Raw genomic sequence first — 16,596 nt, 5'->3', positions numbered from 1 at the left:
TACGTCATAAGCTGCCTAACACTTATTCGAAGGTCATGGTCAGCAAGTCCTGAAATGTGCTTATGAAACGTGAAGTCACTACTGTCAGTACCTTGTTGAGGGAAAACAGGTGATGAGAACCTCTGAAGGAAGTCGTGCCACTCCTTTTACAACATTTATCAGGGCTGTCAGCTAATTTCTTTCGCTATTTTTTATGGCAGTCTCGTGAGCATATGGCCGCTACCTAATGAAAGAAAACGACCTGCAACACCACAAACCGCAAACCGTTTAACGTGACCGACCAAACCGTTTCATGGGACCACACCAGTAACGGGTTCCAAGCTTCAGGCAAAGAGTGATCTCCTATACAAGCAAACACTCATGAAAGATAAAGCGAGCTATTGAGTAGAAAGGGAGGCAGCAGGAGCGGTTCCTTCAGCAAATAGCTCCAGGGGCGGTGTGGTGGACGCGCCTGGCACGATCCGGCGCGAGTTTCGTCTTATGTTGATTATGCTGCCTCATGCTAGCTGTGAAACGGAGGAGCGTAGAACATCACTCCGCCTGTTATCTCCCATTGTTTCCTCAGGCAATCACATCAAAGGGAGATGAAAAAAGAGTTAAATTTCTCCACACGCTCTAATATCTTTCCTGAGATAAAGAAAAAATATTTGTGATCATAGCAGCGCGTGAGGTGTTGCGAATTATTGTTTACGTTTTTTTATTTTTTTATTCAGATTTGTTCAAACAGGCAAAATTTTTTGAGAACAGCAGTTGTGTAAGTCATGTTTCCTGTTGGTAGTTTTTTTTTTATCTCCTTCTCCTTCTTCTTCTTCTTTTCTTCTTCTTCTTCTTTTCTTCTTCTTCTTCTTCTTCTTCTTCTTCTTCTTCTTCTTCTTCTTCTTCTTTTTCTTCTTCTTCTTCTTCTTCTTCTTCGTATCATTACTGTTATTGTTATTATTGTTATTATTGTTTTTGTTGTTATTGTTGTTAATAGTAGTAGTAGTAGTAGTAGCAGCAGCAGCAGCAGCAGCAGCAGCAGCAGCAGCAGCAGTACGCAGTAGCAGCACCTGTTATGATAATAGTAGTAGTATCAGGTGTAACAACATCGTTCCTCACCTTCCTATTCTCCTCCTCCTCCTCCTCCTCCTCCTCTGCCTGCCTTCACGTACTCGTCCATATTACGAAATGGAAAGGTGTTTATTGCTCAAAGTATACAGGAAACAACCTTAGGAGAACTTCCCTTCCTGTTTACTATGACGCGCTGCTGTATTCTTCATCCCCGTTGTGAGACATACAGCCACTCCAGACACGGAACTGAGGAGTGTTTGATTAGGAAGGAAGACCCGGCAGGCGTCATGCAGCCCTTCGTTCTTCCTTGACCTCGCGTGATACAACAGATATACGTGACCTCGCCCGCCCCGTCTCTCTCTCTCTCTCTCTCTCTCTCTCTCTCTCTCTCTCTCTCTCTCTCTCTCTCTCTCTCTCTCTCTCTCTCTCTCTCTCTCTCTCTTCTCTCTCTCCCCAAATACGTGGTTGTGTGAATGATTGTGTGCAAATACGTGGTTGTGTGATGATATGTATGTGTGAGTGTGTGTGTGTGTGTGTGTGTGTGTGTGTGTGTGTGTGTGTGTGTGTGTGTGTGTGTGTGTGTGTGTGTGTGTGTGTTTACCTTTAGGCGTTCTGGATGACGGGTGCCATTTCCTCGTGCCAGTCACACCAGCTCGCCAGTGTTTGCCACATCGCCAAAAGGCCGTGATGGAAGGAATGCACTGCACATTCTCCTCCAACTATTTTTTTCCCATCTACCGATCGCCACACCTCACGCTGCAAATTACCTGAGAAGTATTTGTTTTTCCTTTCAAAAATATAACGAAGTCATCGCAAGAAAAATGTGAACAACGTATGATGTGATTACCGCGGGAAACAATGGGGCATTACTGGCGGCGTGACGCTCAGCGCTCTCCTGCACGTCGCGGCATGAGGCAGCATAATCAGCTTGCTTCTGACTTACTGATACAAATGTGTTACGAAAGGTTAAGGCGTTGTACATGTATGGAACACTATATCCAAGTTCTCAGAGTTATCAACAACGGTGTGAAAGTGCAGTAGTTACGTAACCCAATTAAAGTTTTTTTTCCTATTTTGCTTTTGATTAATGTATACGTGCCTGATTTATTAATACCATGACAGTATTTGTTCATTTCATGTGTAAATACTTCATCAATTGGTTATCCCAGTAGTTAATGTTGTTACGTAAACCAGCGAATTGCAAAGTATGAGATGTCTTCCAGCGTAAACTTTTCCCTTATTTATGGAATTGTGCCTAATTGTTCTAAGACATGCGATTCCTACAAAATTTTTCAATGCAATTTCCACGTTCGATGCTCAGCGGGGTCAGAGTGTACTTCTGCTCTGACGTTCGGAAGACTCTCGTGGCGAGGCAAACTAGTCTTGGAAACGGAAAAAAAAAAAAAAAAAAAAAAAACGTGCTGAAAACGACGATAATATAGTTGTAATTTACTATCTGTCCCCTTTCAAACTTTTGCTTAGAAATAAAAATGAATTTGTTAAATACCTTACTAAAATCTGAAAGGCTTTTTATTTACATATTAAAAACACTTTTAGCTCGAATGAAAATGATGCCCATAATGAATAACTTTACCGGACATTCTTCCACACGGAAGTTCAGAGCCGACCTTCCTTAAGTAAACACTGATGGGACTGTTTGGTGCTGGAAACTTCCGTGTGTAATAGCGTTCAACTCCAAATGAAAAATGATCAATACTGCAAAATATGAGTAGGATTTATCACAGCACGCAGTGTGTTAATGAAGATAATATTCTTTAAATTAACAGTAATGCGTCTTCCCCTGTGTATGATATTAGTAGTAATAAATACTAATAAAACCTCCCGCATCGCATGCACGGTCAGAGGCACAGTGTTGACGGAGTGCTGCGATGTAAACTTGACCGTGACCGCGAGTCTCTACAGATAACTTAAATAAGGAAGCGGAAGGTGTAAGAGTCTTCAAGGGTGTTTTCCTGAGTCTAATGATAGCGTGAGAAGAAAGTGAAAGTTATTGGTGTTTTCAAGGCTGTTTTACATGAATTAATAATAAATGAGTGAAAGTTATGCGTTGTCAGTTTGAAAAACACCCTTGAGAAACTGATCAGTCCTTTCTCTGACCTTTGATAACAATCCTTACCAAATTTCAAGGCGTTTTAGACTTCGGCCTTGGATTCAGTGGTGGGAATTTGAAGTCGTAGCTGCACGATTTCACAGTTGCCTCTTAGTCATTTGCTTTTGTAGATTTTCACACTCTTTCTTATTATTGTTGGCCGTTTATGCATCACCATCTTTCGTTCAGCGGGGTTCTCTTTCTCACCATCACTAATCCGGTCTTTATTGTTAACGGAGATGTGTGTGTGTGTGTGTGTAACAGTTTTTTTTTTTTTTCTTTATACGAACAGAGAGAGAGAGAGACTAAACTTATAAAGCTAGGATGGCACACAGGATTACTACAGTGAATGTGTGTGTGTGTGTGTGTGTGTGTGTGTGTGTGTGTGTGTGTGTGTGTGTGTGTGTGTCTTTCAATAATACAACCCAAGATAAACACGTAAAAATATGCAATGATGAAGGAAAACTGGCGATGGCTACTTTGCATCTTCTGCTACGAAATTTGTGCCTTGAGAAATATTATTATACAATCTTCTGAATATAAGTGAAGATTACAAGTGCAGTGCATGATAAACCCTGAAAAAAAAAAAAAACACTTGGCGCCGCGATGTGAGCCTACACTTTGTATTTATTAGGAAAGATAACTCACGTATATAGATATATAAATGTATATAAGTATATAGATATTATATATCGTATATAAATATATAGATGACGCAACTTGTGGTGACGAGATGGAGTAGATTGTTGTGTATCACTCAGGCAGACACGGTATGTATTGTGTCATGTGAACGTTTCAGGTATATCAGCATCTTCAGGCGTCAAAGGAAAAGTCTGAAGAATATGACCATTGTACGAGAGTTAAGTTGGAAAAGGAAGTTACATGTCTGCGTATCCACATATGTGCTACTTTGACACATGTTTGAAAGGTAGCCCTGCCTTGCCTTATTGTGGGGATGGAAATGCAGAGACAGTGGTTCCAGTCTTTTAACCCTTTTAGTCGTCAGTGGTTTCAGTTCCTTGAGCCTTTTTAGTCGCCTTCAGGGACTGGCACTTCGGTATGTCCTTTTTTTCTATAAGTTTTGTATCTCTTCAATACTCTACTTACATGAAAATATATCTCGGCTTCCTAACGCATAACAAAACACATTACTTAGAAGAACGTTTGATATAAGATACGTTATATATCAGTTTGAGTAGACAGGATGTAATGTTTACGTGACGACAGCCTCATGACGGTGTGCGGGCTGCAGCTTCCTCATGACTGGAGCGTGGGAGCGGCTGTGAGGGTGCGGGGCGTGACTCAGCGGAGCGAGTCTGAAAACAAACATTCATGGCTGATCTGAAATTGCCTGATGCCAATGAACATACCGAGATAGAAAAAACAAGCTGTAATTTCAGGACAAGGCCAACCGCACTCCTCCCCACAACACCCACCTGCTCACCACCACCACCACCACCACCACTACCACTATCATAATGTCAAGCCAGGGACGTCCATTCTCCACCTCCCCTACCCCTCCTCCAGCAGTCACCACCCGAAGGCAACACCCGCCGAACAGGGGCCTCCTCCCTTCATAAACTAGGCAGTGGTTGGGCAGGGGAGTCATGGGGGAAGGGGCAGAGGGAAGAGGGAGGCTTACAAAACACGACAAGGGGCAATTGATAATAGTGATGGTCTGCTCAGCATGTGGATTTACTCAATGATTGTTACCGGTGTGTTGTTATGCGTTGTTGTTGTTGTTGTTGTTGTTGTTGTTTGGTTGATATTATTATTGTTGTCATTATCATCGCCATCATCATCATCTTCATCGCAGTTTCTCTTCCTCTTTATCCGTTTTCTATCTCCTTTTCACCATCTCTCCACCTTCCATGAAGTTAGAGGTGAGAGACACAGTCGAACAAGTGTTGTGGTGAACAGGAGGAGAAAGCAGCGTATACGTAAACAAACTCCCTCTAGCGAGTTTCAAATCCCTGGCAGCGCATCACGGAAAAAACAACAACTAATAATAATGATAATAGATGAATGAATAAATAGATAAACAGCAGCATTTGATCTCAGGGTTTGGAAGTGTGTGTGTGTGTGTGTGTGTGTGTGTGTGTGTGTGTGTGTGTGTGTGTGTACAACAGAAGGAAGCTGAAAGTGAAAGCGACGAAGAGTGAAACCACGAGAAGCGATAGCGAGGGAGGTTCATTCAGGATGTGTTGAGATACTGATGAACAATGACGCAACACTTGAGCAGGTGGTGCGCACTTCGATGTTCACTGCCATGTTAATGAAGAGAAGCTGCCGTATATGAGAGAGAGAGAGAGAGAGAGAGAGAGAGAGAGAGAGAGAGAGAGAGAGAGAGAGAGAGAGAGAGCATGTTTATCAGACTGATGGCGCTGCCCGTGAAAGAGAAAATGGAAATATTTGAGAGGGGGATCTTGCGCTGTTTGTCTTCTATTACAGCTGTGGGACATGTGAAATCTAGAGACAAATAAAGACAAGCACTGTAGAGGGAATGCTTGAGAACAATGACCGCCACTGAATGGAGTCGTGTGCTCACTGGATCTGCGGAAATATGATAGAAGAGAATTAAATGTTCACCCGATCTTGGTAGACGGTGAAATATTAACTAAAGCCGGAGAGCCGGTGTGGGGGGAAGCGCATGAGGTACTGTGTCACGGAGTCCTTTGATCTGCGAGGGTGAAGGACGTATGTATGTATATGGAAGAGGCGGAGTGTTGAAAGAAGGCACGCGTGGCTGTTATATGAGCTTTTCCCGGAGTGATGAAATGTTGCGGTACGTTAAAGGTGGATAAACCGGTTGGCGCTCAAGGGCATGGCTTCGGGTTACAGTGAGATGAAAACAGAAACAAACATATATACATAATGCTTTGACGCCGTGCCATATTTTCCTTGCTATTTTTATTTTGTTATTATTTACTTATCTATTTAATTATGTTTATTTATTTATTTATTTATTTTTTTTTTTTTTTTTTATTTATTTTATTTATTTTTTTTTCGTTTGTTAACTTATTTTCTTCTTGACCGCATGAGTTGTAATACTAATCCGGAGCATTAGCTGAATAACGTAGAAGCTCCATTGACCTTTGTACTTGCCTGCTTGATGTGAATGTACTTCCTGGCAACACCAATATACCGTGTGTGTGTGTGTGTGTGTGTGTGTGTTTGGATGACGTTTCTCAGCTCACGTGTTTAGAGGAATACCTTCTCTTGTTTTCTTTACCATTATTTTCATAGTGATTGTTTGTCTGAATCTAGTAACTGCTTATGTCTTAACTAAATGTGATCGCTGTCCTGGCCACGTTACTGACACGAGAGTTATCCTGTATTCTTGCTCTGTCGTGCATTTCGCTGGTAAACTTTACTGTTCTTCGCTTCCATTGTTTAATCACTGGGAGTGACACCTTCCTATTTGAGTAAACATAAATGCTATTAATGAATTGATTTATAAATTTATAACTTTAGGCATTGTAAGATTTATCCTTCCAAAGCTGTTCTTTCAACTTACAATAGAATACGTCATTGAATTTGAAAAAAAAAAACATAGCAGTGAGAGGGCTAATTATTGTAAGAAGAGTTTCTAAACATTTTTTTTCTTACAAATAGATTGACCTTTGCTTTCGAAACCTTTTTGGGGACTAGGGATTAGAACGTGTCTTTTTTTTATTTCGTGTGATATTATTTGCCAATGTCTTGTGCTACTTGGATATCCAACCTTTATATATGTATATATATATATATATATATATATATATATATATATATATATATATATATATATATATATATATATATAAACCTAATTAAGAGTAAATTCATACAAATACGCATTACATCCTTGAATTTTAATGAAAATATGACATACACACTCCAACCCCACTCATATACCCACCTACACACACACACACACACACACACACACACACACACACACACACACACACACACACACACACACACACACACACACGGTGGGTGTGAATGTAGGGCACACGTGCGTTACTCGGCGCGGCGAGTCAGCCATGACACCTTGAGCTTCTTTGCAGCAGGAACTAAATGAAGGAGGGACACCACCATCTTTGGCCTTAACTGGATTGAGGACACGATCCTCACTCACGCCGAGACACTAAATGCTCCTTCCACTCCACACTCCCATTCTGCCCAATGATGAGTTTTCTTTAGTCTTCCTTCACCGGCCGCCATGACAGTGTTTCTTCATGCTTCCTGTTGCTCTAGGAAGCCTGCAACGCGTTTTCTTAAAAAATTGTGTTAATAAAGATATAATGGTGCTTGATTGTTCTGTGGTTATTGTTCTTATAATAATGATGGCATTTATAATTATAGGTGTAATAGATATTAGATAACAGATGTAACGTCAGTGTTCTCCAGCCTGCCCCCAGCCCCCACCGCCGTACATGGCTTCTGAGGCCAGGCTGATCAGCGCCTTGTAAACTGAGCCAGAATGTTCATCAGCCTTGAAAAAAAACTCGTATTGCTCTCACCATCGTGCAGCGCCGCAACGAAATTCCCGTTTGTCTGTTTCTACACCTGCCTGGTTCATGGTATTTGTCTCCTCACTACCATCGCCATTGCCATTAGTAGTACAACAACGTCAACTACAACAACAATGACTACATCAGCAACGACAACAAAATTATCAACTACTACTACTACTACTACTACTACTACTACTACTACTACTACTACTACTACTACTACTACCACTACCACTACTATTAGTACTGTTCCTCTTCCTCCTCTTCCTCTTACTCTTGCAGTGTTCCACAAGTCCACTGTGCACCACCACTAAGCTATCTGGCCGGCAGCAGCATAGCACGCCACAGCTGCCGCCTGCCACTCCCCAAAGGCACGGGAGTGGTTCTTCATCCTCGTGCAAGCAGATGAAACTTGTCTTCCTCCATTATGTAGTGTGTATACCATCACGGTGTCCGGTGTGTTGCTACCCAAGTGTCTTCAATGTTGTTTTTGTTGTTGTTGTTGTTATGTGTTTGTAATGGTGGTGGTGGTACTAGTGCTACTATTGTTGTTGCCATTACAGCAACAGCAACATCAACTACTACTACTACTACTACTACTACTACTACTACTACTACTACTACTACTACTACTACTACTACTACTACTGCTGCTGCTACTACTACTACTACTACTACTACTGCTGCTACTGCTGCTGCTGCTACTACTACTACTACTACTACTACTACTACTGCTGCTGCTGCTGCTGCTGCTGCTGCTGCTGTTGCTGCTGCTGCTACTACTGCTACTACTACCACTGCTACTACTGCTGCTGCTGCTGCTGCTATCACCGTTGGTGATGTCATTATTATTTCTATTGTTTTGATAATAATTTTATCCCCAAGTTCCGGTATGGCAGCCTCAACGTGCGATTGTCTTTTGCGAAGTGTGTGCGACTTAATGAAACAAATTTCCGGCGTGATGGAGGCGTTGTTTGCGTTGTTTCATCTGACGCCTCTCACGCCGCGTCGCCGTGAATCAGCAGGTGTTGTTAATGACTGATTTCCTTCTCTATCTTCATCTCCGCCCACAGCATCAATGGCCATGTTCCCCTTCCTGACGATACAGGCGAGGTCGCTAGGCATCACGGAGAAGGAGCTGGGCATCGTGTACGCCTTCACGCCCGCCATCACCATCATTGGGCCGCCCCTCACCGGCATGATAGCGGACAAGATCGGGAACTTCAAGGTGAGGCAATTACTATTTTATCCTCTGTATTGTGGCTACCAGCATTTTTTTAACCATATATTTTCCAAGTTCTGCATCTTTGAATTTTCTCTTTCTAATTTTTTCTCCGGTGTGAATAAGACTTTTTATGAAGTTTTGAGTGTACATGAGATGCACACGCTATCTTATGCATTACATCGTGATTAATTCAAGTTTAAACATCGCTGAAAGCTGAAATTAGTGAATAGATTAAACAGAGTAATCGTTCCGGACATCACTGTTCTGGTGTAACACAGCTGCACAAGTGGTGGCGAGCCAGTGTCTTGGGAAACAGGTTCACAATCTTTCCTTGGAGCTGAAGCGACCTTGCCTCAGCCTCCAGTCAGGGTGGTTAGCGTCCGGTTTCCTACTCACCACCAAGGACGAAAAAAATGTGAACTCAGCCGCTTTTGGATGAGATGTTGGATTGCCTCTGAGATGGACTTCCTTAGCAACAGAATTATTTTTGAAAACACACACACACACACACACACACACACACACACACACACACACACACACACACACACACACACACACACACACACACACACACATTCACTGTAGTAATCCTGTGTGCCATCCTAGCTTTATGAGTTTAGTCTCTCTCTCTCTGTTCGTATAAAAAAATTAAAAAACCCAAAAATGTGTCTGTAACTTTAACTATGTTTTGTACACGACTGAAAACAGAATTAACTCTCACGTAAACCATATTTTTGTTTCTCCAATAACAGTAATTTGTTTCTAATGATCAATATTTAGGTGAAATGTGTTACCAGGTACAGTTTGACAATGCCTGATCTGAAGTACTCATGTGTTTGTGGTTTACGGGCCTGTTGTGTGCATCCTGAGTTGTGTCACTGGAACAATGTAGCTCGGAAGGAACGCATAACCACTGTCCTATTAGTTATCATCAACGTATCCAAAACTATATGAGACAAATGTGCAATGTTGTCACTTCTGAATATAGGATGATGCAAACGTCCTGATGTACATACCAAGGTGTTCCTGAGCTTGACGTTGGCAGCGAGTGGAGGCGCAGCCATCGTATTTTCCGCCGTTCCCGTGGCGCGTCGCTACCACACCCTGCCAGAATCACTGCCTCTCACCCTCTCCCTCGTGGGTGACGGTCCGGCCTCCCTCTCGGTTCCTCCGCCCCTGCAGTGTGACTACTTGCCTCTCCTCGATAACCTCACTATCACGATCGCCAACTGCAGTCTCTGTGACCCCAGCAGGTGTGTGAGTCACGGAGTCATGTCCTCTGCCATGTGTCACTGGTGCTTGCTATATCAAGATGCTCAGAAATGTGAGACTAAATTAGCCTCATTTACCTTGTTTTCGCGTCCTAAAGTCTGCTGCAGGGTGGCTGCGTCCCCCAAGGGCCAAGTGTGTGCGTGGGGCAACAGTTGGAGGCTCCGGGAGAAGCTGAGGTGCAGGTGCTCCCCGTCACGCCCCACGCCAACGCTTCCAATGTCACGTACCTAGAGGTGATCCACTGGAGCGACGCAGCGTTCCCAACCCAGGTGACTCCATCCACTTCCTGGCCCGAAGGTCAGAGAAAGTAGTTATGCATCATGAGAATCCTCTTCTAATTCAACTTAATACTTCCATAATATTTACTTGGAATAACATTCAAAGAGTAACATAATTTTAGAAAACAATATGAAGACTATCAAAATGGATATTGATAGTAGAAATTATTTCCAATTTTTGCCCTCAGACAGGTGGCGAAGTGGAGGAGTGCGCTATAGCCTGCTCTGCCGCGGGTGCTCGCGTGGACCTCTGCTCCAACACTGTCTCCGTGGAGGTGATTGACCCCATGTTGACCTTTTGGTGCTACCTCCTTGTCCGCGTGCTGAACGGCTTCACCCTGGGTAAGAAATGCTAATTTGGTGTGGATGATGTACACCATCGTCATGAACACGCACAGTATCAATAACACTCACATGTGTTGTCTTCTGTCTCTTTTCAATAAATTATGAGGTAATGAAATCATTTTATATTTTCACGTGTGTTCTTATTTCTGATCTTGGTACTGCTCACTGATACTAGAAATGATTATTTTATTAAACTTAACATCTTGAGCATGAATCTGAGTTTCTTCATGTTTGCTCATAACACTCATCTCATTCTCTCCCATATAAATATTTCTCAATGTGTCTCACAGTTTGGAGTTTTGCATGTGAACTTTAAATCAATGAATTGATAATTTCTACATATTTTCCAAAAATTATTTTTGCTGATGATGATTCAGTGATTCTAAAGACTTTAGAATTTATGGTTGCTTGATCTTCTCGAAGTCTAGTCTTCCGCATGACATGTATCTTCTAGCTGCCAGCTTCACGCTGTTCGACGGGGCCGCCATGGCCATCCTGAAGGAGCACAGCGGCGACTACGGCCTGCAGCGCCTTTACGGGAACCTGGGTGCCATCTTCCTCACTCCGATCTCTGGCCTCCTCATCGACCGCTCCTCCGAAGAGAACGGAGACCAAGACTATAGGTGGGATGCTTGACACAGTGACCTGTGAACCGTGATGTCAATTGCTGTATTGATTTACTTCCCTCTCAATGTAAAGAGTAGATGAACACACACACACACACACACACACACACACACACACACACACACACACACACACACACACACACACACACACACACACACACACCGCATATTATAATAGATCATGTTTGCTCCCCTGTGTGGCGCAGACCGGCTTTTTACCTGTACTGCGCGCTGAAGGTGGTGGGGGCGGTGGTCATTCTCTTCCTGGACTTAGATTTCCGGAAGCCCTCCAACAAAGTGCTAAAAGATTTCCGAGGACTCCTTAAGAAGCCTGAGATCCTCGCCTTCCTTGTCGTCATGCTAATCTCAGGTAAGAGTGACAGAGTGAAAGAGAAAATCCACTTCCTTCTCCCCTTCATCATAATCACCACCATCGTCATTATCCTCATCACCATCACAGTCCATCACAGCAAAGCCACAGGTGGTCCAGGTGCTCTCCTCCAGCACGTCACGTAATTGCTTCAGTTTCTACCTCTTCTGTAGACTTTCTAATTATATTCCTCCCTCCTCTGCCTCTCCCTTCCCTTCCCCGCCGGACGTCGCATATGGTATCGTTTGTTTGTGCATCAATCTTCCGCTCCATCTGTTAGCAGCTCAGTAAACTATCATGGTCTACTACTATACAGATTTGGTTAGTTCCCTGGTGAATGATAACCGTGGTGTCTTTACTATCAGGAGCTGTAATTTGCAGGTTAATTGGTCTTTTGCAGCCTCTTTATTTAGTGTTATATTGTTATTCAAAAGTACACTCCTGTTATTATTTGTTGGTTTTAATTTTCCTAAGTATGCTTTTTAATATTCGACTTTTTTTTTCTTAATCAAAGTTCATTCATTAAGATACGTGTAGTGTACTGTATAGTGTGTTAACTTTTCATCTACATTTTGTGCAGTCTGTACTTATATGTATCATTTTCTCAGGGATATGCTTCGGCGTGCTGGACACCTTCCTGTTCTGGCTGCTGCAGGATCTGGGCGCCAAGAAGTACCTCATGGGCATCACAGTGACGGTGGGCAGTCTTGCAGGGATACCTATCTTGGTCGCCTCAGGGTCCATCTTTAAGAAACTCGGCCTCGCCAACACTATTATCCTTGGATTTGCCTTTTACGTCTTTCGGATGTTGGGTGAGTGGCGGAGACTTCTCTGGGGGGTAATATATTCTTTGAGGAAGACTTGACGGGTGTGTTTAGGGTAATCGTAGGTTGTCAGTTGATGTGAAGGTAAAGTAGCGTGTATGTTCCAGTTCCTGATCGCACACTTGCCTTTAACTGAGTCAGCAAGATCACTAAATGGTTCTTTGACATACATATTAGCACATTCATCTCATCATCACTAGTCTAAACTGTCACGCTGCCCAGCCCTTCATTAAATGACTCATCTGACGCAGGCTACTCCTTCATCACCAACCCGTGGTGGTGCATGCCCTTCGAGGCCTTGGAGTGCTTCACCGTGTCCCTCATGAGTGCCGCCGCCGTGTCCTACGCTGCAGACCTGGCCACGCCCGCCACCCTCGCCACCCTGCAGGGAGTGTACGGCGGCCTCTATTATGGCGTGGGTTAGTAGAAGCGATAGAAGAAAATTGTTGATAGTTTAAAGTCTTCTCCTTAGCTAATGAGTTATAACCTAACCACTGGGACATTCTTTCTAATTTTTCAGCCACTTCTAAGTATTAGACTAGGTAGAAATTGTACAAATATATTCTTTTAATCCTCTTCTTCTAGCAGTTTATAACGATTTTCCACCTTGCTTTTAGAGGTGTGAATTGTTGCGTATCTCAGTGAAATAGTTAAGAACGTGGTGTTCCTATGAGCTTGTTATGGACTGATTGTTAATCTCATTAGATGGAAAGAGGGAAGGGAAATGGGCAGGTGTTTCTGGACTGCATTAGTTTTTATTCTCAGCTGATGGAAAGGAATAGAGTAAGTAAGCGTTTATGTTCTTCCCTTTTTTTTCCTCCTGTTTTTTGTATGTTAAAACATCTTTAAACGTTGCGCCGTGACTAACCATCTCTTTTATCTGCTGACATGTTACTTGTGTGTGTGTGTGTGTGTGTGTGTGTGTGTGTGTGTGTGTGTGTGTGTGTGTGTGTGTGTGTGTGTGTGTGTGTGTGTGTGTGTTCAGCGCTTCCTTAAATCTTGTGCTTAATATCGTTCTATATGAAAAGTAACACTGGTTTTCACTTGACATTTTGTTTGGAAATTCATACTTTTCTTTTTACATTACACGCCTTGAAAAAAGGACTTAAATGTCTTTTCTCCGGGCATTAATTCACATCAGAAGTAATTTCCCTTTACCTTGAAGCAAACCACGACAATTTCATTTTTAGAAGGTCCATTATTACGCAGATAGAGTATCGTTTAGTCTGAGGCTGGACAGCAATATTAATGTTGCTGCTTGTCGCAGGTCGAGGTCTTGGAAGTCTTGTGGGCGGGTTCCTGATTGGTCCTCTCGGGGTCCGCAACACATTCAGGATCATGGCCCTAGTGTGCGCCGTCACCTGCATCGTGTACTTCATCCTCAACCGTCTGTTCTTCGTCAAGGCGCAGGAGGAAAGGAAACTCAAGGCAGAGAAAGAGAAAAAGGATGAAAAGGAGGCAGTAACAGAGGAGCGAAGCACTGACAAGGAGCTCGGTAACGTGGTGGAGAACAGTACAAAGAAAGATACCAAAGATAGTGTTAATGTGATATCTGAGGAGAAGGCAAACAAAGCTGATGATTCTGCAGGACAAGGACAGCTAAACAACGCCTTCGACAAAAATGAGTGAGCTTGAAGGGTGACGAGGACTTGTGGAGTCAAGAGTGATTCGGTAACAGAAGACGAGCACTGTGAAAGTGACCCACAAGTTTGATTTTACATTCTATTCAGAGACTTGTAAATGTGATACTATTTTAATGAGCTGATGTGCTTGGAAAGTACAATTAGACTTGCAGACAAGAATGCATAATTTCTGAGAAGTTAGTATTATATGTTTGCATTTGTTTATCTGATATTTGTACTTGTGGCAGCGAACACTGTCCAAGGTTTAGGTACCAAATGAGACAGAAATTAAAAAGACTGTCATAAAGGTGTTTGAAATCGTGGTGATAGAAATATATAATCAATTTTATTTCATAGTTCTGTAGACTTTGCACCTCTTCATTATTACGAGACAACACTCAGAATAACACATCCCTGGGAGGAAACGCCACAAGACTGGATGCGTATTTCCATCCCCCTGGCCGCTGAGTCTCTGGCAGATCACTCACCTTGTACAGGAATGGAAGGTCTCCTAAATTGTCCACATTATCTCATTTACCTTCCCTTGTGGTCAGTTACTGACTAAACCTAAAAGAACAGGAATGATCTACTCACGGCAGTTCCATCAGTCCTCACCAGTGCCTGCATGTGTATAATTCTAGTTTGAAAGAGGTTTGCTTACACTCATACTAATGAAAAGTTACGCCTGGAAGTGCCAAGGTGAAAGCTGTATCAATACCATGCGCTGTATGAGTGTCTTCTGGTACAGTTTGGTGCTGCTGCCATTTTTGAACTTATGATAAATACTTGAAGGTGGTACGCAGTGTAACATGTGAGGAACAAATAATTGCATTAAGAAATGGTCCATTTTGCATTCCTATTAATAAAAGATGATTTTTTAGAAACCAGTGACAGGTGTTAAGTGGAGAGCTCCACTACGAGGATGAGCTGAGGGTTTCGCTCGCGATCTCCTTTAGAACCTCCGTGCTTCGTGTATCCCATGCAGACCTCTCCCAGCCCAGTGTTTGTACAGAGGCACCAGTGATGGGTGGCGGTCACATGAGTGAAGTAAAGGCCAGACATCACTTCTGTCCTCAGTCAGTTTACAAAATCTTGAGATTCTCATATGTATGGAATACCACAAAGTTCGCATCTCGCAAACTAACAAGATATTTAATTGAAATATATAGAAAACCACCAGCCATCTCCTTTCTCCTCTTCCTGGTTTTCTCCACAGCAACAACCCAAGTAGTACATAGCTACGGGTAGATTCTAGTTAGGGAAAAGACAACTTCATCATTTCTACATATCATAGTGGAACATGATAAAATGTGACTGCAGATGTTGTGCAGCTACTTCTAGTTTTGTTTACACTTTCTTGCAGATGGATTACAAACACTGCAGACAAGTGACACAGGTTTATTTGGCACTATTGATGACTGCCAGAATAATCAAACCCTAACGGAATCCTGCTATTGATGATCTTCATGTGTACTTATTTCATCAGTTCGACAGTGCTTGTGTGTCCGTTCTTTAGCATCTGTTTTGTGTCATCGAGGTCATAGGGCAATTAATCCTTACAGTTGCTTCTGCCACTGTCACCCAAATCTCATGTGCCTCCTCGTACCTCCGCCCATTTCTGTCTTCTTATAGACGTTACAAATCTTGTGTTATTGTTAGTTATAGGGGTTATGGGAAGCCTGCGAGACCAGTACAGTCAGGTGTGTACCCTCGCTTCGTGCTGTTGTTGATGGCTGTGTGGCCTTAATCTAGTTCTCTGCAAGACAAAATGTGATGTTAGATTTGTTGTGTTGTGGGTTATAGTAATAAATCCATTAAGGGGTCTTGATTTTTCTCAACAACAAACATCATTCATGAGGAGAGAACTAAAACAAAACTATTGATTTCAGAAATTTATCGACATGTTTGCTTGTGTGTTGTCCTCATGTTTATTCTCAGTTATAGAGGTTATACTGTGTCCAGGACCAGGGACGCTACAATGCACAGTGACTGTAGGTAAGTCAGAAAAGTGAGTGCCTGAAAGATATATGAGAAACATTTCGCTTGATGAGAAACATTGTCTTTTCTTTCGAGATGTGCCCAGTTTATTGAACAAAGTTAATGGAAAAGTGAGATTGCATGCCCGCTAAAGCATCATCTACTTAGGATGATTTTCTGCATTTGAAGCCAGACCAGTGTGCACTGGTCACACCCATCTGTTTTATTCACATTTTGCCATCAGGATCTAAATTCGAATTTCGTCTGATCCCTTCTCATCCTACTCGAGAGGTGAGGTTGAGTCAGATCCAGTATAGTAGTCGCCGTGTTGCCTTCCTCTTTAGATATTTTGACAAGATTTGGCTGCGCCCACAAGACTGTAAGGTGTG

At 42.7% G+C, this 16,596-nt stretch overlaps 1 protein-coding gene across 3 annotated transcripts in view; it reads left to right on the top strand.

Annotated features, from left to right (window-relative positions):
- The window catches only part of LOC123504114 (major facilitator superfamily domain-containing protein 6-like), a 26,496-nt gene extending 10,443 nt beyond the window's left edge, over nt 1-16,053 (top strand). For all 3 annotated transcript variants that reach the window (XM_045254437.1, XM_045254436.1, XM_045254435.1), the window contains 9 exons: nt 8,736-8,890; nt 9,911-10,143; nt 10,260-10,431; nt 10,629-10,782; nt 11,240-11,408; nt 11,621-11,784; nt 12,393-12,596; nt 12,860-13,027; nt 13,876-16,053. In XM_045254437.1, the coding sequence (XP_045110372.1) occupies nt 8,736-8,890; nt 9,911-10,143; nt 10,260-10,431; nt 10,629-10,782; nt 11,240-11,408; nt 11,621-11,784; nt 12,393-12,596; nt 12,860-13,027; nt 13,876-14,237 (1,781 nt within the window). In that variant the 3' untranslated portion in view covers nt 14,238-16,053. The remainder of the gene's footprint in view (nt 1-8,735; nt 8,891-9,910; nt 10,144-10,259; nt 10,432-10,628; nt 10,783-11,239; nt 11,409-11,620; nt 11,785-12,392; nt 12,597-12,859; nt 13,028-13,875) is intronic.
- The last annotated feature ends 543 nt before the right edge of the window (nt 16,054-16,596 follow it).

Source organism: Portunus trituberculatus, chromosome 15, assembly GCF_017591435.1.
Source record: "Portunus trituberculatus isolate SZX2019 chromosome 15, ASM1759143v1, whole genome shotgun sequence".
Classification (NCBI taxonomy): domain Eukaryota; kingdom Metazoa; phylum Arthropoda; class Malacostraca; order Decapoda; family Portunidae; genus Portunus; species Portunus trituberculatus.
The sequence above is the reverse complement of the archived record's forward strand: the minus strand, read 5'-3'. Positions and strand labels throughout refer to the sequence as shown.